This window comes from Scomber scombrus, chromosome 6, assembly GCF_963691925.1.
Source record: "Scomber scombrus chromosome 6, fScoSco1.1, whole genome shotgun sequence".
Taxonomy (NCBI): Eukaryota; Metazoa; Chordata; class Actinopteri; order Scombriformes; family Scombridae; genus Scomber; species Scomber scombrus.
In genome coordinates, this window is record NC_084975.1 from 16,771,521 (window position 1) to 16,799,450 (window position 27,930).

The 27,930-nt window shown below is 40.7% G+C and overlaps 1 protein-coding gene across 11 annotated transcripts; it reads right to left on the reverse strand.

The window, feature by feature from the left end:
- Window positions 1-76: 76 nt before the first annotated feature.
- On the reverse strand, window positions 77-27,852 carry c2cd5 (C2 calcium dependent domain containing 5). 11 transcript variants are annotated; one of them, XM_062420200.1, is made up of 29 exons: window positions 27,525-27,852; window positions 26,962-27,070; window positions 26,666-26,752; window positions 26,342-26,513; window positions 26,151-26,246; window positions 25,700-25,855; window positions 25,366-25,603; window positions 22,234-22,394; window positions 20,496-20,584; window positions 16,290-16,398; window positions 10,572-10,686; window positions 9,438-9,536; window positions 9,229-9,340; window positions 9,036-9,115; window positions 8,384-8,570; window positions 8,132-8,296; window positions 7,334-7,378; window positions 6,549-6,689; window positions 6,409-6,472; window positions 6,230-6,291; window positions 6,025-6,123; window positions 5,787-5,876; window positions 5,574-5,652; window positions 4,796-4,888; window positions 4,352-4,384; window positions 3,950-4,021; window positions 2,455-2,648; window positions 2,208-2,354; window positions 77-2,090 (listed from the first exon to the last, which is right to left on the reverse strand). In XM_062420200.1, the coding sequence occupies exons 2-29, from the start codon at window positions 27,049-27,051 to the stop codon at window positions 1,965-1,967; spliced, it is 3,201 nt and encodes a 1,066-aa protein (XP_062276184.1). In that variant the 5' UTR covers window positions 27,052-27,070; window positions 27,525-27,852; the 3' UTR covers window positions 77-1,964. The 11 variants fall into 11 exon arrangements, with proteins under 11 accessions (XP_062276184.1, XP_062276180.1, XP_062276181.1 ...); XM_062420196.1 differs by having other exon boundaries at window positions 3,920-4,021; XM_062420197.1 differs by having other exon boundaries at window positions 3,950-4,051.
- Window positions 27,853-27,930: the final 78 nt, after the last annotated feature.

Sequence of the window (27,930 nt, forward strand, 5' to 3'; positions counted from 1 at the left end):
CAGTGTACATTTCTATTCTTCCTTATTAATATGCGTGGACGTTCAGTTTTAATTCAGACAATGGCCAACAGAAGTCTCTTGTTTGACTGAGTTTATTGTGCAAGACTTACCAGGCGAGCATACAGATTCATGGCAATAAAAAGTGGGTCTGCATGCTGCGAGTCAGAAAGCAAATGCTTCTAAGTATGTACATTCAAGTTTTAGACACAAATATCAGAAACTGATCACAAACCGCTCATCACACAAATAGAGTACCAATAATTCTCTGACACTGAGTCAAAACATCAGGAGTTCATTGCACAGGCGAAATAAGCAGTAGGTTTCATACATTTTATGTTACAAAAATATGTTTTTAGAGAACATTTACAACCTTTATTTTTTAAATGGAACCTACATCAGAGATGTTTTCTTTCTTCTTTTTTTCCAGCATTGGACATCAATGTCAGGCCAGTAGCAGGATTATGATTCAGACCATGAATGTCAAAATAATAGAGATGAAGCTAAACAGAGATGTGAAATGTGACACTGACAGCAGGAAGCATCAATAGAAACTGATCTTAAAGCTGCAAGTGAAGCAACAGTTGCATCAATACACCCAACTGAAGGTTTAATTCAGTCAAAACAATTTCAGAGACCTCTATGAAAATACCCTTGCTGTTAGCCCTCCAAAGGGCAACATATATACTGTGTGTATATATATATATATATATATATATATATATATATAACAAAGATTATGTCTGTTCCATTTACACTCATTCGACCTTTACCCAATCACTCTAGATGTTAGTGAATATCAGGCATATAAATTATGCTATTTAATTTCACCACTTTAATGTAAAACAATAAAAAAAATCTTATACATTTATGAAGCAGGTCATTTGACTGCACAGTAATGGCTGTTAGAAAACAAAAATCCTCACCCTACAAAAATATGTGCATATTATGCCTGTAATCTTGGCCTGTTTGTTAGAGATGCAAGTAACTTGTCATGTCACTCCTGGAAATAAAAACAAGACTAATCTGCAGCATCATTATTTGACACTTTGAAGATATTTGATTATCTATGCTTGTGAGCAATACTGTCCTATTTACTGTGTGACAGTAAATAGTATGATTATCAACAACAGCTATACAAAATCGAATTTATACACAAAAGAAATTTAGAAATTTTAAACTGGACACAGATGAACTATTAACCGCTACTAACCAATGAACAAAATGGCATCACAAATGTGGCCTGTTTGGTTTCTAGCTTTAAAACTTCCATTCTAGGGTGAATTTTCTATTTTAAGGAAGAGCACAAGGCATGTTCAAATTTAAATACATGCCTTCCCCAGCACAGTGATTATCTGGCCAAATTGAAATGGACAGATGGGACTTTAATCTGCAAGTTACTCGAAACAAGAGCAAGAACACTGAGGGAGAATACGACTGCATTAAAAAATGTTTTCGATGGTTTATTGCGGTGTCCCTTTTGGCATGGCCGTTTGGTCAGCGACTCCCCTTTTCTGTGGATGGACAAATTGGTCATAGCTGCCTTAAGTGTCACTTATGCCCACACACAAAGGGATGGCCAAGATACTGTATCCTTAGTGAAACCCATATGGACGGCTGCAAAACCTAGGCAACAGTTCGATGCAGAGGGGTCCTTTGGCTATTGTTTTAACCAATGAGTCTTGAAATACTCTCAGTTGACCTAATTACAAAAGAGCTATGTCAGTATCTCCTGCAAAAATTCTGTTAATATAAATAAAAACACAGAGAAACATCCTGCACTTCCATGTTAATACAGACTGCATGTTTGAGTGTGTGAGTACTTGTTCTTTACTACCTGTGTCCAGACATTGGGATCATTCACAACATTTTAAGGCAGGCATAACTAATATTTGGACGGCTAGACTCAGAGACTGTGTCCTCAGATTGCGTGTCCTGCAGACAGAGTGAGGGTTTGGGTTTTACTGTCATGTAGCCTCATCAGTCCCGCTACTACAGCTCTGTCCAATGTTTGCCGCTGAGGGCATGGGCTCCTGGTCCGTTTCCCTGACACAGATGACGGCATCACCACTCACATTAATGAGACACTGAGCCTAGAGCAGAAGCAAAGACAAGAAAATTAAACCACAGAAATACTAAAAACTATCAGATCTGAGTACGCTTGAAGTAATTCTGCTTTGCTTTTATCTTTAGGTGTATGTGTAGCCTACCTGGTTCTTGTTTGGATTTTCCATCAACATACACTCCTTCATGCTGTAGGACACTACTGCATTGCCACCAAGGGCTGCTACATGGGCTCGAACCATTGCAAAGACCTCTGCTATGAATGAATGGAGGAAGCCACTAACACCACCTTCCTGCAGAGGGAAAGTACACACATTTCACGTGTGTAGGAATGCACACACCTTGTATAAGATGATCCAAGGGCTTGCATCAGGTGTGTTTTTGAAGACGTACCTCCCGTAAAGATGTTGTCTCTCTGATGAAGAACATGTTGATGATCCCAAGGTATTTAATGATGCGCAGCCCAGGGAGGAAGGAGAGCGGCGTCATCTTTACCACAGTGACTGAGCTTCCTCCAAATGAGCGGTTGGAGCGCAGCGAGCGGGAACGTCCCTCGGGCAGCGGACTGCTGCGATCCAAAGATGATACTGCAGGTTCAAAGAGAGCAGGGAGAGGTCCAAAGGAGGGAGACGTGAAAAGAAACAATAGGAGGAGGAAACAAAAAAGACAAAGGGGAATGGAGATACCAGAAAACATTCAACAACAAGAAACAAAATTAAAGCTGATATGAGCAGAAAGAAATGTGAATGTCAAATGTTCGTGCAAAAATGCAATCCTGTTAGCGTTTGCACAGCAGGAGTAACGTGTGTGTGTGCACACTTGTGTGTGAGTAAGTCAGTTGTATGTGTTCGTTAGATACATGTGAATTTACATGCAGTGATGTGTGGTGTTGTGGCAAGACAATCACTTGGAAAGCATGCGCTGCCATGCGTTTCATGCAGTCGAGGCAAACAGACAAGACCGTTACACAGTGTCTGCAGACAGACAGACAGACCTGGGCACAGCTGTGCACGTTTACATGTGTGAATACAGTATGTGCAGCACAATTGATATGTGAGAGTATTTTTATCTGTTTGCATTTGTGAAAGAGGCTTGCGAAATGGAGACGGACAGAGACAGCTATGAGCTGAGCTGGGCACATGTACATGAGCTGGAGTGTGAAAGATGTTCCACTCCTGCAAATTTACCTGATGTGGCTTACATCCATCAAACCAGGAACCTTCAGAGCCACACATTGCAGTTCACTTACTGTGCACAGGGCTGAAAATCATACCAGTTCTTGCAGCAAAGCATTGTCCCCCACCCCACTATGATCTTTAGCACATTGTGTGTGTTCAGTGTTTGTAGGATTCAGGCATGACACGTCTTAGCATTTTTATATTCTTCAGATCAAATAGTGTTTTTTCATCCACTAATGCAAATGCAGAATTCCTCCAATAATTGTCATTGAATTGCTGCAACCCATCTAGCTCTCACAGATCTAGTTCAGAAAGTGCATAGAAGAAAAGGGTTGCTTGCTAAAAGTGAAAAAACAAACAAAACAAAACAAAAAACGTCCTGTTAATTTGTCATCATTGTTACCATGGCTACAGGAATTTCAAAGCCAAGCTACTAATTGTGGATCCCTCTGAGGGGCGGGGCTTCAACTTTCACACTGCTTAGAAGCTGGTGCTTGATTTACGATGCTCCGCCCCCCAGCGGCATGCATGGAGGGGTGTGTGATTGATGTGTGTGTGTGTGTGTGTATGTGTGTGTGTGTGTGTGTGTGTGTGTGTGTGTGTGTGTGTGTGTGTGAGAGAGTGACTGAGTGAGTGAGACTGCTTGTGAAACGGTGTTCTGTATTTGTGGGTATGATCACCAGAGTGTGCTAGAGACTGTGTCCTCCTACTTGTCTTAACTGATCCCCGTCTTATGGTGTGAGCTTTCAGCCTAAGCAGCTCTAGCCAGGTGCTGCATCTGTCTGCAAAGGAACCGTAATCAACGGAGGCAGCTGGAGAGAACACATACACACACACAAACATACACACCCAAACGTACATACACGCAACAACAACAACGATAACAAGAAAAGGAAAAAAAACAAAAAAAAACAAACAACAATAACAACAAAACAAAAACAAAACAGGACAAAAAAACAAACAGAAGAACAGAAAAGAACAAAAGTGGATGAGGTCTGGGAGCGGTGAAGGACAATTCTGTCCGAGACAAAAGGATGAAAAGTCAAAACAGAAGTGTAGTAGTTTTGGTAGAAGGGAGGTGGGGGAGATGGTAAACGAGAAGGGTGTCTTACCTCTGGATGAGACATTGGTACTTTCTGGGAGACCTGTCAGACACACACATAAAAATATCAAAGTCTACCTGCGCACTAGAAAGCCAAAAGAGTTCGGCGTCAATCCCTTTCCCGCTCAGCAGGTGTTTCAATGCTGTAACTTCAAACTAAATCTAAATTTTCTGAACAACAAATTGATCCATCTATAGTCTGTAGGAGCACGACGTCTCATCCAGACAACATCACACTGTCATCTAAGTTCACAGCAAAACAGGACACACCGTTTTATTTACCTGCTGAGTGAACCACAACCAGCTGATTTTGGCAGAGTTTTGCAGATGGGGTGAGTAAAGAGACTGTACCTGAAGTGTTAGTGGAGGAGATGGGCAATGCCTGTTAGTGAAGCATGACAGAGGGGGGAGGTCAGGGAGTAATTACAAAGAAAAAAAAAGAATTTGAGGCTACCTGAGATTTTGGATGATGGTTGAGCGTTGGTGGATGAAGAGTCTGCACACAGCTCCAACGAAAACTGCAGCTGCTCTTCAGTCTCACTGGACCCTGAAAAGACAGACAGACAGACAGACAGACACACACACACAATGTCAAACACGTTTCTTAAATGTGTTAAACTGCTACAACTACTATGGTCTTAAAAGGATAGTTCTGTGTTTACCTGCTTCACTACGGCTGAGACATCTTAAAAGCCCTTTTATGTCTCTGCATGCTGTTTCATGGTACTAAATATTGATACTGTATTCGTATCTTAGCTCAGTTCCTGTATGACTATGAGATAAAATGACCCACAAAGAGACACACCTTTCATATTCTTCAAGGAGTGTTTGTTAGCTTAGTTAAATTAGTGTATGAGTAACATATCATTCACTAATTTGACAGACAAAGAATATCCATTACAACTTCCAACTCACATCCTGTTAAAACCACTTCATCTGTCGCTTCCATGCAAAATGTAAGCCAGTTATTAGGATCTAGTATGTGCTTTTTACTTTTCATCCACAAGACATATTAACATGAGACTAACAATAGGATGTATGTGCTGTGCTGTGGATGCTCCTTTTGAGCAGAGCTGCTACTGATCTCACAGCCACCCAGAAACTTAACTAAAATAAGATGTCAGTTGAATATACCTTTTAATCACATTCATAGTCATACATTCACATAAACACATTTGTGACTTTTGGTGAGTAGTTAAAATAAAGATGACCCTAACTTTAAACAAACAGACCTTTGGTGATGGGCTTCTCTGCTGGCTTCTCCTGGGTCTGGTCCTTGTCAAATGTCATGGCAACCGCTGTCACTGCAACCTAGGGGGGAAGCAAGAGTGGTATAGCAGAGAATGCGGCAAGAGGAAAACATTTGAAAAAAGGCACTAACAGTATTATTATTATTTTGGTTTTGATGCAATTTCACAAATCAAAGATAGCCTGCGACTGCTCACCTGTATGAGTTCTTCCTCTGGCACTGCAACAGTGAAGTTGAGATGACAAAGACAGCAGGGGATCATAGAGCGCAGCTTGAAGTAAAAACTCTGAAACAAACAAGAAATTGAAAGACTTGTAACTCGTAATTCAAAACAAAGTAGTACCATAATGAGCATTATATAGCTCTGATCTATCCACTAAGCCACAAAGCACCAGTATGGTGCTACATATAGAGTAATCAATATGATTTCTTACCTTTAGCAGATTCTCACACAGGTCAGTGAAGATCTTGTTCAAGCCTTGATTAGTAAGATTGGCATTACTCAACCTTAAGACCCTCACAGATGAAAACATCTGTAAAAGAGAGACAGAAATACACATTATATGGTACAAAATGTGTTTAATGATGCCAACAGACTGTAATCTGTGAAGATAGCAACACTGTAAAATCAATAGTAACCTGTACTCCTGAAGTCCAGTTGTAAATCCCAGGCATTATCTCAGTGTTGCAGCTGTAGAAACCTGTAGATAATAATAAGTAATGACATTTGTAAGAGCTTTGACCTTATTAGGAAGTAACTGAGCATGTGCAGTGTGTGCTGTATTATAACTGCTGTGAAGTGAATACATGGCACATACCTGTAGGAGGAGGGTTATCAGTGAGGAGAGAGTGGATGTCCTCTACAGCATCAGTGTCATCAATCTATAAATGATGGATTACAGTTAGACTTGTCCACAAGAGTTACATATTGATTTCATTTCATTTTAGAAGCACACACCTCCAGGACAAAGGCATCCTTCTTGCCATGGGATAGGTCCAATTCCGACAGTTCATCAGAGCTTTCTGAGTGAGAGCGAAAAAGTCTGGATCTTTGTCTGGGCTCAGGGATCGGAGAACCCACTGCTTCCTCTGTCAGCTCCTGCGAGCAAAGGGACATGTCTGTCTGAGCAGATGGGATATCAAGGTAAACACCAGAACATCACAGCAGCCCGCCATCTGCATCCCACATCTGTCCAGACTGTACAGCTAGTAGAATGACTATGTTAATAAACACACCACATGCTCACACAAGTACCCAATCAGATGTCGCACGCACGCACGCACGCACACACACACACACACACACACACACACACACACACACACACACACACACACACACACACACACACACACACACACACACACACACACACACACACACACACACACACACACACACACACACACACACACACACACACACACACACACACACACACACACCTTGTGTGAATCTGAAAGACTATGTAGTGGCACAGAAGACACACGCACGCCACAAAAACATACACATGTGAGAGTGTGAATGGGCAAGATAGAATACAAATACAATAATACAATGAGATTACAGTGGGTTGCCCTTGAGAGGTGACTCTGTAGTGGGTTATACATTGACCTGCTCCCAAATGGCCCCAGTTAAGAGCTGTTATACAGAGTATAGGTGGTGTAGAATTGCGATTAATAGAGTGAAGTATTTGTCATGCTTTGCTGTGTCTCACAGCTAAAAGTTGGCGTGCTCAGTACCATGTTTATGCCGCAGAACACTTCAGGGTCCAGGGCAAATAATTTCTTTAATGACCAGAGAGAAACAACAGGCGTAAGTTTATCATGATTTACAAAGAACAGACTATATGTAAAATGTATTATTACATTATTTTAACACTAGAACAGTGATAATTTTACCCCAAAATGATAGAAACAGTTTACCATCAAATGATTACGTTTGTGAAGAAGAATCATCATACTTACTGCATAACATAAAAGCTCAACAACTTGCCATGACACAAAAATATAAAGAATTTAATGGCCATAAACTGTAGATATTATTCATCTGGTATCTATCATCCAAGTCTAAAAAACTTGCCTGTTTGCAGTATAAAGATATAATTCATTATATCTTCATATCCTAGGACATCTGTCGTAAATATTTTTCATTTACAACACAGGTAAATGAATAAAATGTCAGGGTCAATGTGTTTGCAGCACAATTATGAAATGTGTTATAATATTTTGCTTACCTATTTATGTCAACGAGGGTAGACTATAGTGCATTTAAGACTCCACTAGTTTTAGCTGGGTATACCTAATCAACTAGCAAGTGCATTTGCTTTTTTATTGAAGGGTTTTCACACTGCCTACGTCAAAGGCTGTGGGCCTATGGGAGTCACAAAATCCCATCCTAGCTACTGCAGTGTTGATCTGACAGTGTACAGACTACTTAACAGTGCAAACCTGGCCTAATAAGGCAGGATTTGCCGACTTAATAACAAAACATGTCTTCCACAAATTCAGTTATGTACCCAAGTGTGCTATGTGTCTCACCGGAGGGTTTATTTGATAGAGCTCTTTGTTCTTTGCTACAGTGTCGTTGATCTTTTTCTGGATGGTCAGGATGTGGTGCTCATTGCTCAAGTCACCAGGAGTCTTCCCTGCAATCTGAATGCCCCCCGGTGCCGGCAGGGCTGTCAGATACACTCCTGTAGCAGACTGAATACACATACATATTTTGAGGGCTATGTTGCAGTAAAACACGTGTATGATAGAAGAAATTGGTAGTTTAAAATGTCCACCTACAGCCAGACCGAGGAGCATGTTCTCGCCAACACTGATCTGTATGTGTAGGCCAAACAGAGCATTCATGCTCCGCAGCTTCAGTTTGTTCATCAGCTGCGTGTGTAGCTCATATTCCATAAAAGGAAGCAGGTTGGAGATGGCCGTCGCATTCACTTCTCCCTGGGCTTTCTTTTTTAGACGACACAGTCTAGGAGACAACAAACACAGGCATTAACTCGCTTTGATCAATGTCTTTGATGTAAGGCTCCATTTTGAGACGGGTGTTGTTCAGCCTACATTGTGCCACTGGGAAGATGTTTTCAGCCTTAAATTAGTTTTAACGAAGTAATCAACACTTTCAATTTTCAACTAAGCACAACTTTATTACTTACTACACTATACTTAGGTGTTGTATTATTAAAATCATATAAATCAAGTTACTGTTAGTTAAAATATCTGTTTGACTGTTCTTGAAGAAGTTCTTGAAGATTGTATTATTAAAATCATATAAATCAAGTTACTGTTAGTTAAAATATCTGTTTTACTGTTCTTGAAGAAATTATTTCTTCATGATCTTTTAGCTTTGGTTTAATTATTTTATTGGTGTGTATATTCTAAAGTATCAACACAATTTTAAAAATATGTGAAGCCATTTAACTGTGAGGTTTTGTACCTGGCCTGGATAAGGCAGCCCTTCCCCGTGACAGCTGCTTCTGATGGCAGGTCAATTGTTGTGAACAGCACATCAGGAACCTTGAAAACAAAAAACATAGTAAAGTAATACCTTTTTTCACCATAGTGAAAAACCAAAGATGTCTTCTATATATATATATATATATATATATATAAGGAAATGTATTTGGGACCTTTTGTCGTCTGCAGTGGTAACAGTAAGTGAGCTGTGCAGGAAACGGCATGTTGAGTTCATCATACGGTATGTGACAGAAGCCACAACTCGGGGGAGATGGATCCTCAAACCTGGCAAACAACACACACTGTCTGGTATGAGACTCCACAACTCATTCTAGACTGTACTGACAAACTGTACACATTTACATATATTAATGAAAATAACCTGTGGTCGGTGCTGCCAATGTCTAGACAGCCTTCACGCATGTACCGAGGATTCAGGATGGCTGCTGTGCCGGACGCTGACAGGATACACACCTCCTCACTGTGTTGAGGGGAGGTGGAGGGATAAAGGAAAAAAAAGGGGGAGACAGTAGGAGAGGGAGAAGAGAGTACATGTAAATTTAAGCACACAACAAGCTGGTTTATAATCAATCAAACTTTATTTATATAGCACCTTTCATACAGACTAGCGTAGTTCAAAGTGCTTTACAGTTAGCTGATAAGACAGAACAAGTGACAAAATTAAAAAAAAAAATAATAATAATTATAATAATAATTAGAAGAAGAAGAACATTTTTAAAAAAGGATGACCAATGCACGCAAGAGAAAATAAAAATGATAAAAATGTTTAAAAATGTAAATTAAATAAGTAAAAATAAATAATTAATTAGATTAAAATAATTAAATAAGTAAAATAAAAGAGAATAAGAACAAAGGTTTATTATAAGTTAGAGTACAAAACTGGGGTTTAATAAAAGCTGGACTGAAGCTAGGTTAAAAAAGAAATTAAAAGACAAAAGAAATAGAGAAATAAAATTGATAAGAAGATAAAACTATAGAATGATAATAATAAAATAGTGTAAAATAAAGAAGACAAAAAATGTATTAATAAATAAAAATTTAAAACATCAAAAACACAATAAGATAAAATAAAATAAAAAGACTATAAACTATTAAATTATGAATCAAAAGCCAGGCTTAACAGGTAGGTTTTGAGTTTCCTTATAAAAATGTCCACACTTCCAGCTGTTCTCAGGTCCTCAGGCAGTCTGTTCCAGCTCGTGGCGTAAAAACAAAACGCTCTCTCTCTGTGTTTTAGTTTTGACTTTTTGAACAGCTAAAAGATTCCTGTCCGAGGACCTGAGGAGCCGTACTGGTTCGTACATTGTCAGAAACTGTGATAAATATGCTGTTGCTAAACCATGAAGTGCTTTAAAAACAGGTACAATTATTTTAAAATCAATATGAAAGCTAAGTGATTCAACAATAAATGTACCCAAAAAGCTAAAACACAGAGAAATGTCAAATTTGGAGTTCTAAACGGAAGAGATTTTGTCGTGTGTATACACAGACATACCAGATGCTGGTGCTCTCACTGTATCCCACAACCGCATGGCAACCAAGAGCTTTGGCATGAGATTTGATCTCCTGGCGAATCTCCTCCCACCAGGCATCGCGAGTCTCTGGCTCATCTGAAAAACACAAAATTCTGAATCAAACAGCTTTCAGATTGGATTAATTATCTATTAAAACTTCAAAAGCCTGTCAAGTATAAACATGTTAACAAGAAATTTGACATTGGAAGTTTGCATCTAATCTCATCTGATATCTGAATTTACCAGAAAATAAACAGACAGCAAACAGTACAAGTTGTATTTTCTGGTGATTCATGGGTTAATCGGTGTATCAAAGCAAGCCAAAACCAATTATCATTTTGTAAAACAAAGTGACAATGAGAGTGATTTATGACAATTTGAGGATGATGAAGGCAAAGTCAATGGATAGGTTAGTTGTCTCTGTGTGTGTGTGTGTGTGTGTGTGTGTGTGTGTGTGTGTGTGTGTGTGTGTGTGTGTGTGTGTGTGTGTGTGTTTAAGTGTTTAATATTCTCAGTGTACATGGTCTAAAACCAAATTGACTGTCTTTCTCTCTATTTAATCTCCTTTCCCTCAGCCGCACTGACAGAAAGGAGGCAGCCAGTAGGTAAGTTTTGGCTGTGGAGGTATAGAGAGAAAATCTTGCTTGCCGGTATAAAGAGTCGTTATATAAAAGACACTGTGCCTGACGTAAGGAAAAATGTTTCCTAACCTGGAGACAAAGATTTTAAAGTCAAAAGGGATTGAGCCTTCATCATACTTAGGCTAAACCATGGGTGTGTTTCAATAGTCTCATGAGGCTTTGCTCAACTACCACCTCTGTTTTATTAGCACTGTTCAGAAAAATAGTTTGAGTTAAAGTTTCACTAATTTAGTAGTTCTGTATCAGTGAACAAGACACGAAAGAAGCTACATTAGAGTATTGAGCCGCACCCCATGACTCCCTGGGAGGGCCACATGCTGACGGGGCCCCAGAAAGAGAGAGAAACTCAGCTGCTTTGGTGAGACAGGGGATGGGAATGAGTCAGGGTGGTAAAAGGAATGGGAGATCAACTAAAGAGATGAAGAAGAATGACTGATGGTCAGGCATCAGGCCCACAAGTGGGTTCCTTTAAACCAGAAGCAGGATGTCACACAGGCACAGACTCACCAACGTGCACTGCACGCTCATGGCCATTGTGCACGCTCATGGGCGGAGAAGGGCCATATTCATTCACTAGAGTCCATCAAATCTAGTTTTAAAAAGGTCGAGATCACTGACTGCTAAAACACTTCCTCCATTCCCCAAGCTCACCTCTTTCCCCATCATACATCCCAAATCCATGTTTTAATTTTCCAATACTACCACCCGTCTTATCACCCTGCCTTCCATCCAGCCATCCATCCATCCATCCATCCCTCCTTGTCTCTCTCTCTCTCTCTCTCTCAGTATGAATACGGCCCAGTGAGTTAGGGATGCACATGCCCGGTCAGTGGTTCTTTGTCACAGAGTAAACCTCCTAAACCTCCTCTGGTCTAGGAAGGTTTGACCATGATGCCGATTCAGGAAGCATTAGAACAGCGCTGGGACAACGTTAGGGAGGAGCTGCAGTGCTTCAGTGCAGCAGGATGAGCTGGGTGTGGGGGGCGGGGGGAGGGCAGAGGGGGTTAGCCAGGCCAGGCTGGATGGGGTGGGGTGGGGACACAGCGCATGCTCAACTCAGCTCAGCACACACTCACACAGATTAGAGAGAGGAGGATGGCAGCTCACTGAACTCATCAGTTATTAGCGATACACTATCAGGCGAGTTGGGTAAAAATCAGTGAGTGTTGGGTCAAAATCGTCGAGTGTTGAGTGCATGTTTAACAAGAGAGATTCAATCCATTTCACTGAGCTGCCATCACTCCTGTGGGTGAGAGCAGTAAAAGGGGGGAAATACCTGCAGTGACACTATTCCAGTCTAGCAGTTTGTATGAGCGCGTGTTACCCAAGGCTGGGCCAGAACACCGTTAGTACAGAAAGAGAGAAAAAGAAAAGAAGAGATAGTCTAACAAACAAGCACAGCACAACAGCAGCACTCCACAGTCACTATGCAGAAGAGACAGACAGCACTCCACAGTCACTAAATCAAGGCCTACAAACACAATCTCAAACAAGACTGACAAGGAAAAGAAGAAAATAAGAGATGAGAAAAGCTACAGGCCCTGATCACATTTTGAGAAGATTTAAGAAAAAAAACTACATAACGTAAAAAAAAAAAAAAAAAGGGAGCATGCAGTAGCAATCTAAGTGCAGTCAGACAGGATTTCACTTCCTATTCAGATTTATGTGGAACATGGCAAAACACATCCCGGTTTCTTTTATCGTTTGCTTTGAGCAGCTTTCCAAAGTACAGCCAGTTTGAGAGAAGGGGTGGGATTGACCCCCTTATTCAAAAAATATAGTTAGTTTACATTCTTGATTCATAGCTACACAGAAAACTAATACAAACAGCAAAGAAGAAGAGCTGCTGTGTCACTGCGCTGACTGTACAGAGAATGACAGAGGTTAAGGATGATAAAATGTTTGATAAAATGCTGTTAAATTTACAACTTTAGCGGGATGCTGTAATTAGTCTGCTGGACACGCTAACCACACCCATGCCACTTCCTGTCTCCTTGCTTTTGGCCAACACGTGAAGAAAATTTTGCCAGGTGGATTTCAGGTCTGACCGTGACATAACTCACAGTATACTCTCCAAACTTTTTTTTAGAGTTTTCTTATCAACAAACAACACTTATGGTCACATTCAGTGTTTCTCACCAAAGTCTATCATGTACACTACCGGTCAAAAGTTTTAGAACACCCCAATTTTTCCACTTCTTTATTGAAAATCAAGCAGTTCAAGTCCAATGAATAGCTTGAAATAGTACAAAGGTAAGTGGTGAACTGCCAGAGGTTAAAAAAAAAGGTAAGGTTACCCAAAACTAAAAGATAATGTATATTTCAGAATTATACAAAATGGCCTTTTTCAGGGAACAAGAAATGGGTTAACAACTTAAAGCTGTTCTGCAGCAATGGAGGTTGATCAAGCCTTGAAAGTTGGTGCTATCAATTCCTACAGATGTCCCAACTCTTCTTAATTTCTTACAACCCCCTCTGTCTGCATAAAAGTCGTGTTGGAACACACTGTGGTACCATACCCTTGTGAGCATTACTTGAACAGTATTGTACTGCAGAAAGTAGTGTGTTGCTATAAAAATGGCAAGAAAAGGCAATTAACAATGGAAGAGAGACAGACCATCATAACACATAAAAATGTAGGGGTTTCCTACAGAGAAATTGCAAAGAAAGTCAAGGTGTCAATGAGTAGTTTCCTTCACCATCAAAAAGCACTCAGAAACTGGGGGAAACTCTGAAAGGAAGCGGTCTGGCAGACCCAAAGTCACAACAAATCAAAAGACAAGTTTCTGAGAGTCAACAGCTTGCATGATAGGCGGCTCACAGGACAACAACTTCAAGCACAGCTTCATAGTGGTCGTAGTAAGCAAGTCTCAGTTTCAACTGTGAAGAGAAGACTTCGAGTTGCAGGTTTGACAGGTCGAGTTGAGGCAAGAAAGCCATTGCTAAGACGTCAGACTAAGAAGAAGAAGCTTGCCTGGGCCATGAAACACCACCAATGGACTACTGAAGACTGGAAGAAGGTGTTATGGACTGATGAATCAAAAATTGAAATCTTCGGTTCATCACGCATGTTTTTGTACACCGTCGAGTAGGCGAAAGGATGGTTCCTCAGTGTGTGACATCAACTGTCAAACATGGAGGAGGAAGTGTGATGGTTTAAGGCTGTTTTTCTGGATCCAGGGTTGGTGACTTGTACAGAGTGAGAGGCACTCTGAACCAAAACGGCTACCACAGCATTCTGCAGCGCCATGCAGTATCCTCTGGTATGCGCCTAGTTGGTCAGGGGTTCATCCTACAGCAAGATAATGACCCAAAACATACATCCACGCTATGCCAGAACTACCTCAAGAAAAGAGAACAAGATGGTAAGCTTGAAAACATGAAGTGGCCAGCACAGTCTCCAGACTTAAACCCCACCGAGCGGGTTTGGGTGCCACACATTTATGGGAACTTCTGCAACAGAGTTGGGAAGAACTTTCTGCAGAATATTTGATTTCCATTGTAGAAAGAATGCCACGAGTGTGTTCAGCTGTTATATCTGCCAAAGGTGGCTACTCTGATGAGTCAAAAGTTTAGAATATATTTTGGTTTATAAATTGATTCCATGATTTCTTTTTTAACCTCAATTGTTTATTTGTTCTATGCTTTTATTTCAGAGTACAATGAGACATCAAACTGCATAATTTTCAATAAAAAACTGGAAAAATTGGGGTGTTCTAAAACTTTTGACCAGTAGTGTATGTCCTTGAGGTCTAATAAGAGTGCTGATTACTTTCCTTAAAACATTTGAATATTTTAAATCCTTTGCAAAGCATTGTTTACAATCATGTTTACTCACAAGCAGTCTTCTTTACTGCCTTTATGCATTACCATCACAAACTGTCAATTAGTGGAATAATGTGAAACAATCGGTATGAGAATTGAACATGTACCATATGTATCCTTGTTCACAATACGAACAAAATATGGTCCGACTTGTAAAAACATTGATCCATGGCGCTGCTACTCCACAGGATACCTTTAATGTAATCTGTAGATAAAGTCTGGGCATAACAACAGTGAACAGGGCTCTTTTCAGAATTGTTTCCAAGCTTGCTGTTTGGACCAGGGTATGAAAACTACGTTATTTTCACTGTTTTAGTCAGGAAGACTGTAGGTTTAATCGCTGCATGACAGTCGTGTTGTTGCCAACTGTCATTTTTGCACAGATTTTGTTTCCCCATGTCCACCTTTAAAAAAAAAAACCTGCTTATCCTAACCTGGCCCACATTCATCAGCATTCCCCTTTTCCCTAAATTCTCAGACATCCTCACTACAAAAGGGCTCAACTGAATCGAGCAATGAGTTACTGAGGCTGCCCAGGAGAATCCAACACATTCAAAAGGGCAGGTACCATCAAACAAGCAAGTGTCTCATTATGATCAGTCTAATTAATTAAAGAAAAGAATTTCAACACAGAGATAAGAAGCCTATTTTAAAACTCAAAGCAGCAGAGCATAAGACACCACAATACCTCACCACAGCACCACCTGCAGCCAACAACACCACACAACAGAAGCAGCAAGCGACAGATTGAAGCCATGCACCACTACTGCACCTCACCTCCAGGGGGCAACATTATAGCACACACAGTCACACAGCAGGTACACACATGCAAACACACACAGCCATCACATGACCAGCACAGACTACATTACACAAAGCCAGTCAGTCAAACCACAAGGTGAAAGATGCCCCTATCCACAAAACCGTTTGATGCAGGTGTTGATAGCCTATCCTAACTTTGTTTCCAAAATGCTACAAAACTGCAGCCTATATGACTGTAACCAGGAACAGCTTTCACCTGTTTAGGACCAGTGCTTTGTACATAACTCAAGTCTTTCAACACACTATTTCAGGCCAAGCAAACATGGGACTAGAACCACACATAGGTGCGCCAGTTGTAACAAGACTGGACACTCACACAAAAGGTTAAATGGAGGAGCTCAATCATATAATTTCACAGGACAATGTACAACCTACATTGGGACATTGTGTGTTTATGTACACAGAACTCACCAGGGTTGTGTATGCGGTCCAGCAATTTAACAGAGCGAGCGCTGACCACTCCGCCAACATGAACCAGAAAACCAGGTGGGAATGACATCAAAGTGAAGAAGGGGAATTCCTGCAGGAAGAAAGCAGCCAGGTCACACACATCATATTTAGTGTTTCATGATATTTTTCTATAGCTTTCTATGAGTAAATAAATAATTTAACTATCTGTGTGCTCAAGTGCAAATTTTGGGTGAACAGTTCATGTGAATGTCCTGTTTGGTCAGGTTTAAGTAATACAAGTAAAAATAAATGTTAATGTCAGATATTTCTTCAAGGATACAAGATTTACCAAATAGCTACTTTATGTTAAAAATATAAAACTAATGTCAAACTAGCCTAAACTAATTTGTAGAACATTTTGGATATATATCACACCAAGAGTTCCAAAAGTGACCCTATATAAGTTATTGAATCATAAATCAGAGAAACAAAATCAAATTAGAGAAAAATAAAACTGCTCATCAGATCTGAGACTATATTTTTTCCTATTTGTGTATTGTAGAAAAAAATAGTCCCAAACAAAATGTATTGAATTTTTACTGTGACCAAAAACTGAATTTTAAATGATCATTATAAAGAGAATTACAAGATGAATCTGCATTGTGTGTAGAATAGGACACTGTGTTAGGAAAGTGTCAACATGCAGCAAGGATTGAAGTAGGATGGTGTACCCCCCCACCCCCTTCCCCACATGCAAGGTGCACCCCGAAGGATTCCCCCACTTGCTCCATTACTGCCTGTACTTGTATAGACAAAACTCAACAGCATTTCAAATAGATCTGGAAGTGATTGAGAACATATATTTTTCAATAAAGTGTAGATATATTGATCAAGTGATTCATTCAATCCTTTCAAATCTATATAAATGCATTACTTTGGTTTGGAGTTGGGAGTGAAAGTCACACACACGCAAAGACAAGGTCCAGGCTGAGGATCAGGATTTTGTTTTACATGCTTCTCCCTATCCTCCAACAGGACAGCTGGTCCTTTGCCTCCAGTCACACGATATAATGCAGATCCATGCATTCACTCGCAAGAAGAACTACGAATACTTGGACTGCTTGTTAGCATCTTGGTATTCATTTTAAGATGAAGTGATGACCACCATTAAAGAAAACCATATTGGGATTTTCAACCATGCAGGTATATTTGATGAATGTCTTTAGGGGGCAGACAGCAGGAGGACTACCATTAGCTTCTTTCTTGTCCAATAATCCTGTAAGGAAGTCACTACTACTAATTTGACTGACAGCTCCTCCCGCTCAGAGCAAGGAGGCAAGAATGAGGTGATGACGTGAGCGTGCTCATTCCCGTCGTCGACACAGGGAACCAAAAATCAAGGCTCGGGATAAGAAAGGAAGGAGGAGTTCAACATGACTATCCAAATGGCACACACACACACAGTCACACCCTTCAAACCTGAAGGGAACACAACTCCTCTCCAGCACCTCCACATAACATGTCTGTGAATCTTTAAGAGTGCAGTGGCTAACCAAGCAAACGCAAGGTCACGCACTGCATGTTGGCTCAAGCCAACCTGGCCCTCTGAGATTTACAAACAGTAGAGGAGAGATGGGGTTAGAAGTTGATTCAGACCGAGTGGTGGCCATCAGCTGGTCAGGGTGTTGGGGGAGAGGTGGATAAAGTGTGTCACACTGATGGGACATACCCTGGCGTTTAACAATAACCCAGAGGAGGACGCTCCCTGAGTAGCACAAGTGATCAAGAGGACAGAAAAAGGGAACATTACTTGTTCTTACACAGACCCATTGCCCATAAAACAGTTAACACCTCACCAGTGTAAATCTGTCAGCTTTCACAAAGAATGCAGCTATGTAAATAGTGCTGTGTGACGCTAAATAACTGTTTGACCTTATATGCTGACATCAGAGGCTGAAACGCAAGAGTCAATTGTCAAATGTAAAACACTTAGCTCGCTGCTTTGACTTACACTGACATAAGACAAAAAATCGTCATTTTCATTGTAGGTGCTACAAAGACATTTTAACTGGCAACTCTATAAAAATGCAGCAGCCATGAAACTCTAAAATAAATAGAACGTAAAATTGTTTTAGACCTAACAACATTTAACATACAATACTCTTAGTGAAATAAAATACTGTTCAAGTTTGAAGGATATACAGTTATAGGATATTAATGATTGCTTATGGCTATAAACAGGGTTTCTGCAAGTTTTTATCAAGTTAAATTTAAAGTCCATGTAAAGTAAGAATAAATATGTGTTCTGAGTTTGACATACCACAGAAAAGTGTGTTGTTAACCAACCTGCCAAATTTGAATGATTAAAAAAAATTGCCAAATATATGAAATTAGGCTTCAAAGTCGTGTAAAAATCAACCTCTTTCTCTGCTCCCAAACGCTGTGGGCGTGCCTGCCGAGTTCGCTGAAACCCCTACCAAGTGTCACCTATCAATCAAAGTCACCACCTCTACCCGAAACATGGACGCTACGTCTGGGAGCTTTCTGCTGCTAGCTCAGCTGCTAACTCAGCGGCTAACTCAGCTAACTGGCTAACTGTAGACTGTAGTAGTAGTAGTAGTGTACGCTGAATGTATTTATACCGCTACAGCAGCAGGGGCGGGTTTGTGCTAATCACCGCCGCGTTACGTAATGCGGCATTGATTTTCAGACCCGCCCACTAAATCCTGAACACAGAAATTTTGAAACAGTTTGTGAAGCCTAGCTCCACAATTCAAATCTAAATGGTTGAAATGCTTTTTACACATTTTTGAGAAACACATTTATGACCTATTTAATGTGTTTAGAAGAAAATGGCTGAATTCACTTTATACGTACTTTAAGACTTTTTAAGACCTTTTTAAGACAATTATGAATTAAATCTAAGACCTACACGAAGTACAAAAAAGTAAGGAATTCCCAGAATTACTTTCAAAGTAACAAAATGTATTGCCATTCACAGAATAACTCATGAAAGATCAAGAACAAATCTAGTACTGTATATAGAATGGAGTGAGTAAGTGTGTGCGCAGGCATCTACATATATTTAAGCTCTTCTCCTTTGGCTCTGAAACAAAGAGAGCAGAAATAATTATTTAAGTTCAACTAGTTAATTACTCATGAACATATAAAATACTGTTTCAGTAAATATTTTTTTCTACAAATAACTAAACTAACTGTCTGCTTATCTGTAAAAGACTTCCAGATGTCTTAGAAGTGGATCAGGATCAGAATTGATTTATTGTACAGATGGAAATAAAGAAGATCTCTCATTAAGACTTTGCTTTTTTTAAACTGAACCAAGCAAACCAGCATAATGTTGCTGCTGTGTTTTAAACAGCATGCAGGTGTTTCAGATTCAGAGGCTTAAGGCAGAGCTGCAGAGTGGAGTGGGGAAGTTTATTTGTGCTGTTGAACGTAACCGCTGTGAAAAAAATCAGAAAATAACATTTTATTGATTTAATTCACTGGCTTTCTTACTGTCAGCGCTCCCTCACTTCATTCACTCTATACCTCGCTCGACCACAGCTGATAATAACAGCGTCCTGTAGCCGCTTACTGACGGAGCAACTCTGTCCCCCATTCAGTGTCCGGACCTTTTATACAGAACAGCTAGGTGGAATAAAGTAGTAGTATTCCTGTCGTGAACAGACTCTCTGAGAGCAGAGGACAGCAATGCGATGAGAAGCGACAGGAGACTATAGCAGAGGCTTACGTTAGCTGCTCCTCTCCTCTGTCTCAGAGGAGGCGGAACTGAACCCTCCGTGGAGCAGACAGAGAGCCATTGGAAAGTTGTCACAACTTCAATCAGTAATTTAACAAAACAAACACACAAAAAAAAAGGAAGCGGTAAATGAACATACATATTTTAGACCTAACTAAATGTAATTTAAGACCTAGTATGCAACATATGGCCGTATTTAAGACTTTTGTAGGCCTAAAATTGAGATTATTAAATTTTAGACCTCGTAGAAACCCTGTATAAAATATAACTATTTTTTATTATTTGTGTTGCATGAATACAGCTAGCCAGTCAGGTTCCACCCCGAGACAAAATGTCATATACAACGCATTGCTTTGATTTGCCATTTTTGCAGTCCGTTTCAGCTGCAAATGTCTGCACATACAGTGAATCTGTATATATGCGTGTGTGAGCATGTGTGAGTGTGAGTGTGATTGTTGCCGTACCCTCTGCTCCAGAGCTGTCTGTGTCTGCTGTCTCAGAAGGGTCTTCAGAGGCCCCGCCTCCTTCCCGGCACTGCCCCCACTGCCCATTCCTGATCACAGAGGAGAGTCTGGCTTCAGTCTTATCACTAATAGCACACACGTCGATGGACCAAAAAGCCAGTTACACTGTCAGTTGATAATTACATTGCAGTATTAATGTTATTATGACAAATCAAGTGAAAGCAACTACTTGAACTGCAATTAACACCATAAATTGAGTACAGGAACTGTTCCTGCACCTTCTCATCATAAGACTAAACTACTCTAAATATTTTTGTCTTATTCAGATAGAGTGAGAACTGGGTGCACCTGATAAATACATCAAACTGCATGCTGGGGTAGGAGGAGTCTGAGTCGGACTGTCAGACAGTAGTGCTGTTTCTCCAACACAACTGAGCAGTGATATCATGCATGTTGAGTTAATGTTTCTAGGTGCGGTCAGTGCTGCTGTTAATCCCATGTGCAATTATAATGTGATATTCTGCACAGAGAACAAGTCTGTTGTGGCTTGTTCACCCTTAAGATGTCGTTACATTACAGAGGCTCACATGGCGCTGTTATCAGGTTCTTTTACTAGATGACACACAGCAGTCCTACTATACCGGAGGCTGCCAGCAGCAGGTCCTCATTGAAGGACACGCTCTTTCTCAGCAAGGTAGAGTCTGAGTGGATGGAGGAGGGAGGGGGCGGGGTGGTGGCTCTGGGGGCAGAGCCGTGACCACAGCCCACTGAGCCAGTACCAGGAAGGGACAAAGTGTCTGTGGAGAGGGTGGGGGAGCTGGGGCAGAGGAAGATCCCAGGCCTGCGTCTCACTGGCTGGGGCTCCTCTATCCAGCAGAAAAACAGATGGAAGGTGCATAGAGAAAAACAGATATATTGAGAATGGACAGGTGGAGCCATGAGGAGGGCGAGCAGAAGTGCAACAAATGTGACGGAGGGTATGAGGAGGAGAAAGGAGACAGGAGCATAGAGAAATCAGGTATGCGAAAGATGCATTTGGGCAAGTTAACATAAATTAAATGGTGAGAGACAGGACGATACAGGAGAGAGGGAGCACGAGAGAAACAGAAGGTAAGAAAATGAGAAAAAGAAAGTAGCGGAGAAGGAAGAAATGATGAGGGAGGTGGGCTTGGAGGACTGCTGGTACCCTCCTGAGGGGTCGGGAGGTGGGGGCAACTCTGGTAAAAAAGTTGTTCAGGCTATGTGGCATTCGAGGGCAAACTCCTTTAAAATGTGCTCAAGTAGTCCTTGTAGCAGAATTTGACTGAACTTACCTTTTCCCTCAATGATTAACCATAATGGCTGCTAACGAAGGACTGACCTTAGATCAACAACAGCCCCTCATGAGACACAGTGCTTCTATTAAAGGCCACAACAACAGAGGAACAAAACTACTACAAAGAGATCTGCTGTGTCTTCACGCTAGATTCATAGATTTTATTTCTATTTTTTTCAATAGTGTGAATAAAGAAGACACACCAGACCCCTGAGCACATGGGAAGGATGGAACATGCCAAATAATTGAAAAAAATAGAAAAAAATAACGTTAAACTCAATCTTTTTTTTTTTTTAAAACACACATTTTTAAAATAAAAATAAAAATAATCAAAAACCACCACCAGAGTAGCACCACAATGAAGTGTAGGAGAAGGGGGGGGGGGGGGTGACATGGGAAGGGGACGGGGCCACGTGTGCTTACCCGTCTTGGGCGTCAAACTGAGGTCTGTGTCTGATGATGAGGACTGGCGGCTGCATGGCTTGGAGGGAGAGAAGGGGGGAGGAGAGGAGGAGGAGGTGGGAAGGGCTCTGAAAGGGGTAGGCGGGCCGGAGGACGAGGGCAGGTCCTCACCAAATACCGGCCTGCCAGAAGGAGAACATGACACAAACACACACATACACACACACACACACTCACGTCAGTCATCACCTCACCCCCTGAGCATATGTGTTTGTGTGTGTGCATGTGTTTATGTGGCTGCACACAAGGGAGCAGATGAGTGTACCCATTAAGTGGGAAAGGTGACTTTTTAAATGTGTGATGTTGTGTGCTTTGGGTGAGGTGTGTTTGAGGTGCTACGGATGGCTGGAGAACGAATAAGCAAGCATGGAAAGCAAAATATAAAAAAACACAAACAAACAAACACACGTCAAACTAAAAGGAAAAGCAACATGACAAAACACAAGAAGGTGAGATCCAACACAGGATGACGAGCATAAAGCATGTGTCCCAGTGGAGGTCAGGTGACTGTAGAGAGATCACAAGCCTTTCCTCAGAGTTAAAGCCACACCTCGGACTCTTTTTGTAGCAAACAGCCAATGAAAACAAAGACTGACTTGAGTGGCATACTGTATACCTTCCCCCTTTCGGCATGAAAAGAAACAACAGGTGGAGACATTTGGTCTTTCTGTGACAAAGGTACAAGGGTCTGCCTTCCTGCTTCATCTTGATGTCTTTGGCTACAACCTTGCTTTACAATGTTTCTCCTACATCAAACTGTCCAGACTCCAGAAAAAAAGTCTATTCAGTTTTCAGCCTACATATACTGTAAACATCACCATCTACTTCTCTTTTTATCTCTAACAACTTCCTTTACGACTACATTTATTTACTTCCCTGCCTCTGCATACCAGTGAAGATGAGTGTGGGAACAGAGACAGAGAAGTTCTGGGACAGTCTCTGGGAGCTGCAGGCCGAATGCACGGGGCTGTTGTGGGTGGAGCGGCATCCGTGGGCTAGGGGAGACCTGGGCCAATCAGCACGCAGACAGAGGAAGAGAGAGGACTGATTTGGACACACGCAAAACATCCCAGACCGAATGAAGCCAGAGAGGAAGAAAGAAACGCACACAACAACCGACACCACAACATTGCAATAGGGTGAAAAAGGAAAAGAACAGCAAAGAGAGGGTGTAAAAACACACCCTCTCTTTGCCTTGTTATTCCATTTAAAGCCATGTATAAGCAGTTGAAAACGCATGCATAACCCTCAGCTAAAAATCTCACTTTCACACAGACATTCACAGCAGGGATGCAAACACAGCAGGGATCAAAAATATATATATTTTTAAAAGACCTAAAGAGGCCCATATAGTGTATATTTAAATAATAAATAAATACAGGGACATGCTAGAAAGAATACAATGTATTTATGTGTATCCCTGGAGTGATTGATTGATTGATTGATTGATTGTTTGAGTTAACAATCAAGCAAAAATGTTCAACATTTAATAGTTCCAGCTTCAAATATGTTAGAATTTGTTTGCTTTTCTAGGTTGTATATTCTTATAAATGAAATATATTTAGGTTTTGGACTGTTGGTTGGGAAAAAAGCAATCTGAAGGCCTGATCTCTGGCTCATGTTAAACTATGTTCTTACATTATACCCCTTTACTTTAATTTAGCCTTTATTCAACCAGCCCATTGAGGCTTGAAACCAAGACAATAACATAAAAGGTCTGGACAAAACAAAAAAATACTAAAGTTAGGCTAGTTGTAAACTAAGAATGTTAACCTCAACCATTAATTAATTAATAAATACTTGATATGATTGATCATCATAATTAAAATAACTATTTTGCAGCTTTAGTAAAATTGCTTCCTGCTTCCATAATCTACTTTGTGTTAAAACTGAATATTTAAGGGGAGAATGACACAGAAGGCGATCACTCAAAACTAACTAAACTAAATGAATAAAATATAGTAATTAGTTGTTTTTTTAAATGCACATGGCATTGGGAAAACATTGTAGTGCTAAATGTATGTATGAATAATGTCAATGAAATTCTATGATATAAGTGAAGTGGTTGTGCTAACTCACTGAGACACATTCATATAAAATATAAAATTATCAGTCTGAGTCACTTTAGTTTTAAGAATAAACAGGAAATAAGCAGAAGGAAACATGTACTGAAAATAACATGTTATGGAAAAAAATCTGAATCAACTAGTATGGCATTTCAATGATGACTTTCTGAAAGCCACACAATCACTTTAACAAATATTCCCATGATCACGTGAACAGACAAACTGCAACAAAGTTTACTGGAGGAGGGGAAAAAGAAGAAGATGTAATCATCAGTACATGTCATCAGTCTTGCTATCTTTCATCCAACCAATTATGTAAAAGTGTATATTTCCAGTCATCTCACACCCCCCAAAAAAATGTTCTCATCAAATTTACACAGGTTATGTAGGGGAGCTGTAACAGAAACAAAGTCATCACCAAAAATGTTTACATCCCTGATACACACAATTTCACACACAGACTTACACAGATACAGTGTATAATTGCTAATAAGAGGCACACATGCACTCAACTGCTATGCTATTCTTACAGGAACTGGTGAAATGACAAACTACCCACTCAATAGCCAGGATGAGGACAACAGAACAAACACAGACGGTTAGAAGCTGAACAGAACACCCGATGTGCTAGATACTCACTAAAAGATGCAGCACTAGAACATGCAGAGGCAGAGCAGAAAGCCATGCAAGGGTGGTCTAAAAGAGCAGACAAGGGAGGGGGCGGTTGAGGATGCCGGTGTGTGTACTGTACATGTGTGTGTCTCAGGATATGTCGTGTGCTGTTAGTTTCATGATGCAATACACGTGACACACAATAGACAAACAATCTACAAAGGGAAATCAAAGATACCGAGACACACACAGGAGTAACTGCTAGACTACACACAGACTAACAAACATTTCGCCCACACGTTCTCCCTCTCATGCACACACTGATCATCTTTCCATTCTCACACACTAAATTTGCAGTGAAACTTGCATATAAAAAGAGGCCGGGTCCATGCTTGTGTTGTTGGTTCATACTCACTCCTTTCCATCCTTAGAGGGGGAATTGCAGGCATTGGAAGCAGGGGCTGTGCTAGGGTGCATGTGTGTGTTGGGATTGGGGGCACTTCCAGAGCTGAGTTTGTCCAGTGTGCAGGCGGTACCGATGGCCCGGACAACCAGGCCTGACTCTCCTTCCAGATCGAAACACTGTAAGTATCCGACCACTGCATTCCCACCCATCTCCAGTACCTTAAGCCCTATCTTCCTCTGCAGCTCTCCTACACAGGGGGTAACACACAGCCACATTAATAAAAGAGGGGGGAACAGGGAACACTGTACAAATTTGAAATCAGGATTACTGTAAAATTTCTAACCAGACATGAGAGAGATGAGCCTCTGACGGGCTTCATTGGAGGCCCGAGGAGTTCTAATACGGTCAATCCACTGGTACTCTGGATCTTCATTCACCACAAGTTCCTCCACGAACCCGTGCACCATCGCTGCCCGATAGCATCGTGGAATGGATGAGGCTACCATACAGAAATAGACAAAAAACGTGAAATAATTTTATATTAAATGAAAAGGAAAACGTTTCCTCTAATTTCTCCTCAGATGTTCCAAAGTATTTTTTAGTTGGCATTGTAATTTCTTTGATCTCTGAAATGACACCTTTCTGCTGATGCATTAATTAAGTTTGAAGTTTGATTATGACGATCAACTTTATGCCTAACACTTAATTATTTTGTCCTTTCACGCATTTGTTTTGTGAATTCATGTTGCATTTGAAATTGTAAACAAATGTAATAAATATCAAGACACACGCACTGCAGAAGAATTTGACCCCACAGGAGGACTGTCTGAAGCGATTCAAATCATTGAAGAGCTCCACTTTGACAAGGACATTGATCTCCCCTCGGATCCCTAAAAGAACAGAAGCAAAAAATCTAATCAACAACAGCTGTATCTGGATCAGTAACAACTGTGATTAATGTGGTTTTATTGATTGATTCTTGTACCATGGATAGTATCATAGATGGGAAACCAGCCAGAGATGACAGAGGCAGCCTCATTGCATAGCAGTGGGTCAATGTCAATATAAACTTTCCCTATTGCATCATTAGCACTGTAAGTGTCATGGTCCAACACTGTGATCTGCAATGGCTCATCTTGTAAGTCCTCATCGTCAACCTAGACATCCAGGATAGGACATGGAAAAAAGACAGGAGATGACAGTGTAATAAAGGTTAGGAAAGCTGAGGTTTATTGCAATTCATCTGTGTGACCCATGCACTAAAAATAATGCTGCCATAGTTGAAAGAGAAGCTCATCAAACATCTTACTTCAAATTTGAACCACTCTGAGTTCCACTGTGGATTCAGAGATTTGGGATAGACATCGGTTTTGAAGGTTGTGTTTCCAAACTTGACCTAGAAAATAAAATGCACAAAAGCACAGCTCTAAATCTCATCTTTACAATTTAATAATAAAGATTAAAAAAAAAATAATAATAATAATAATAATAATGACAATAATGTAGCAACCATACTGAAACCAATGTAATACATGCTTTTACTAACGTGAATGATACAATCAAAAGAAAAACAATAAGCTTTGCAGTTCAAGCAACTTTACCCACCTCTACAAAAGCATCTGTAAGGTCACTGGCTCTGTCCATCACAGGCAAGTGGCGCCCTGCCACTATTTTGGCCTTCAGTTTCCCAGGCATGATTCAATGTTAAGTTGATCTGTGGACAAATAATATTATAACAGAAATAATGATAAATTGATGAGTGGCCCCTGCTATAATCCAGGTTTCTGTCACGAACAGTCAGGACTGTAGAGCAGACCACCTGGTTACATGGCATATGTTGTTGACAGTGTGAAGAGCCCCTTACTCTGTTTGCTCACATGCTAATACGCCAGATTCCCTCACCTACACTTGATGTTAACGCTTCTAACTTAGCTTAGCTGTAAATGGCTTATAGAGTCGTTCCAAAGTTATCTACTGACCCACCGTTCATGAACATGGTAGCTAATGTTAGTTAGCTAGAGCTAAAGCTAGCAAAAGCCACTTAGGTTAACTGCATTGCAGTCAGAATCTCTTAAGCTCTACCTGATCGGCCATGTTTTCACAGGCACACCACGCATGTAACAACAATGTCATATTGCTGCTACCAGTACAAACAGTATCATCCTTACCAGTGTTACAATATCATCAGACAGCTGTCAGACTGGCAGCAGGCTTGTGTTACTCGGACATTATCGCTGACAGCCCAAAGCTCGTCTGACCTCCGTGTTTCTCCCATAACACGAGACGGTAGTTCCCAGCACACCACACAGGAAAGTGTCGCTTAAGTTAGATAAAGATACACCAGTTGATTTTACGGCTAAATAGATACGGTTACAGTTGTAAGGGCGACGTTACGACCGACTCCTCGGTTCGTAAAACATGTCGCCGGTTAGCGCGTAAAACCGACGGCTAGCTCGACCAGAACACAGCGCGTGATGATGAATGACTTTTCAGGGGTCCGTGTGTGCTGCCTTCAAGTACACCTAGTAAATTTGTACTTTCCAATTCAAACGTTGCACCGATCTTCCGAAAGAG

Excerpts from the sequence above, each read along its gene's own strand:
- c2cd5 (XM_062420191.1), bottom strand. The coding sequence starts at position 27,051 with ATGCCTGGGAAACTGAAGGCCAAAATAGTGGCAGGGCGCCACTTGCCT. Across the intron at positions 9,116-9,228 it reads ACCACTGCAGACGACAAAAG|GTTCCTGATGTGCTGTTCAC; the intron begins GTCCCAAATACA and ends TTTGTTTTCAAG. Across the intron at positions 4,385-4,795 it reads ACCATCATCCAAAATCTCAG|GTCTCCCAGAAAGTACCAAT; the intron begins GTAGCCTCAAAT and ends TGTGTCTGACAG.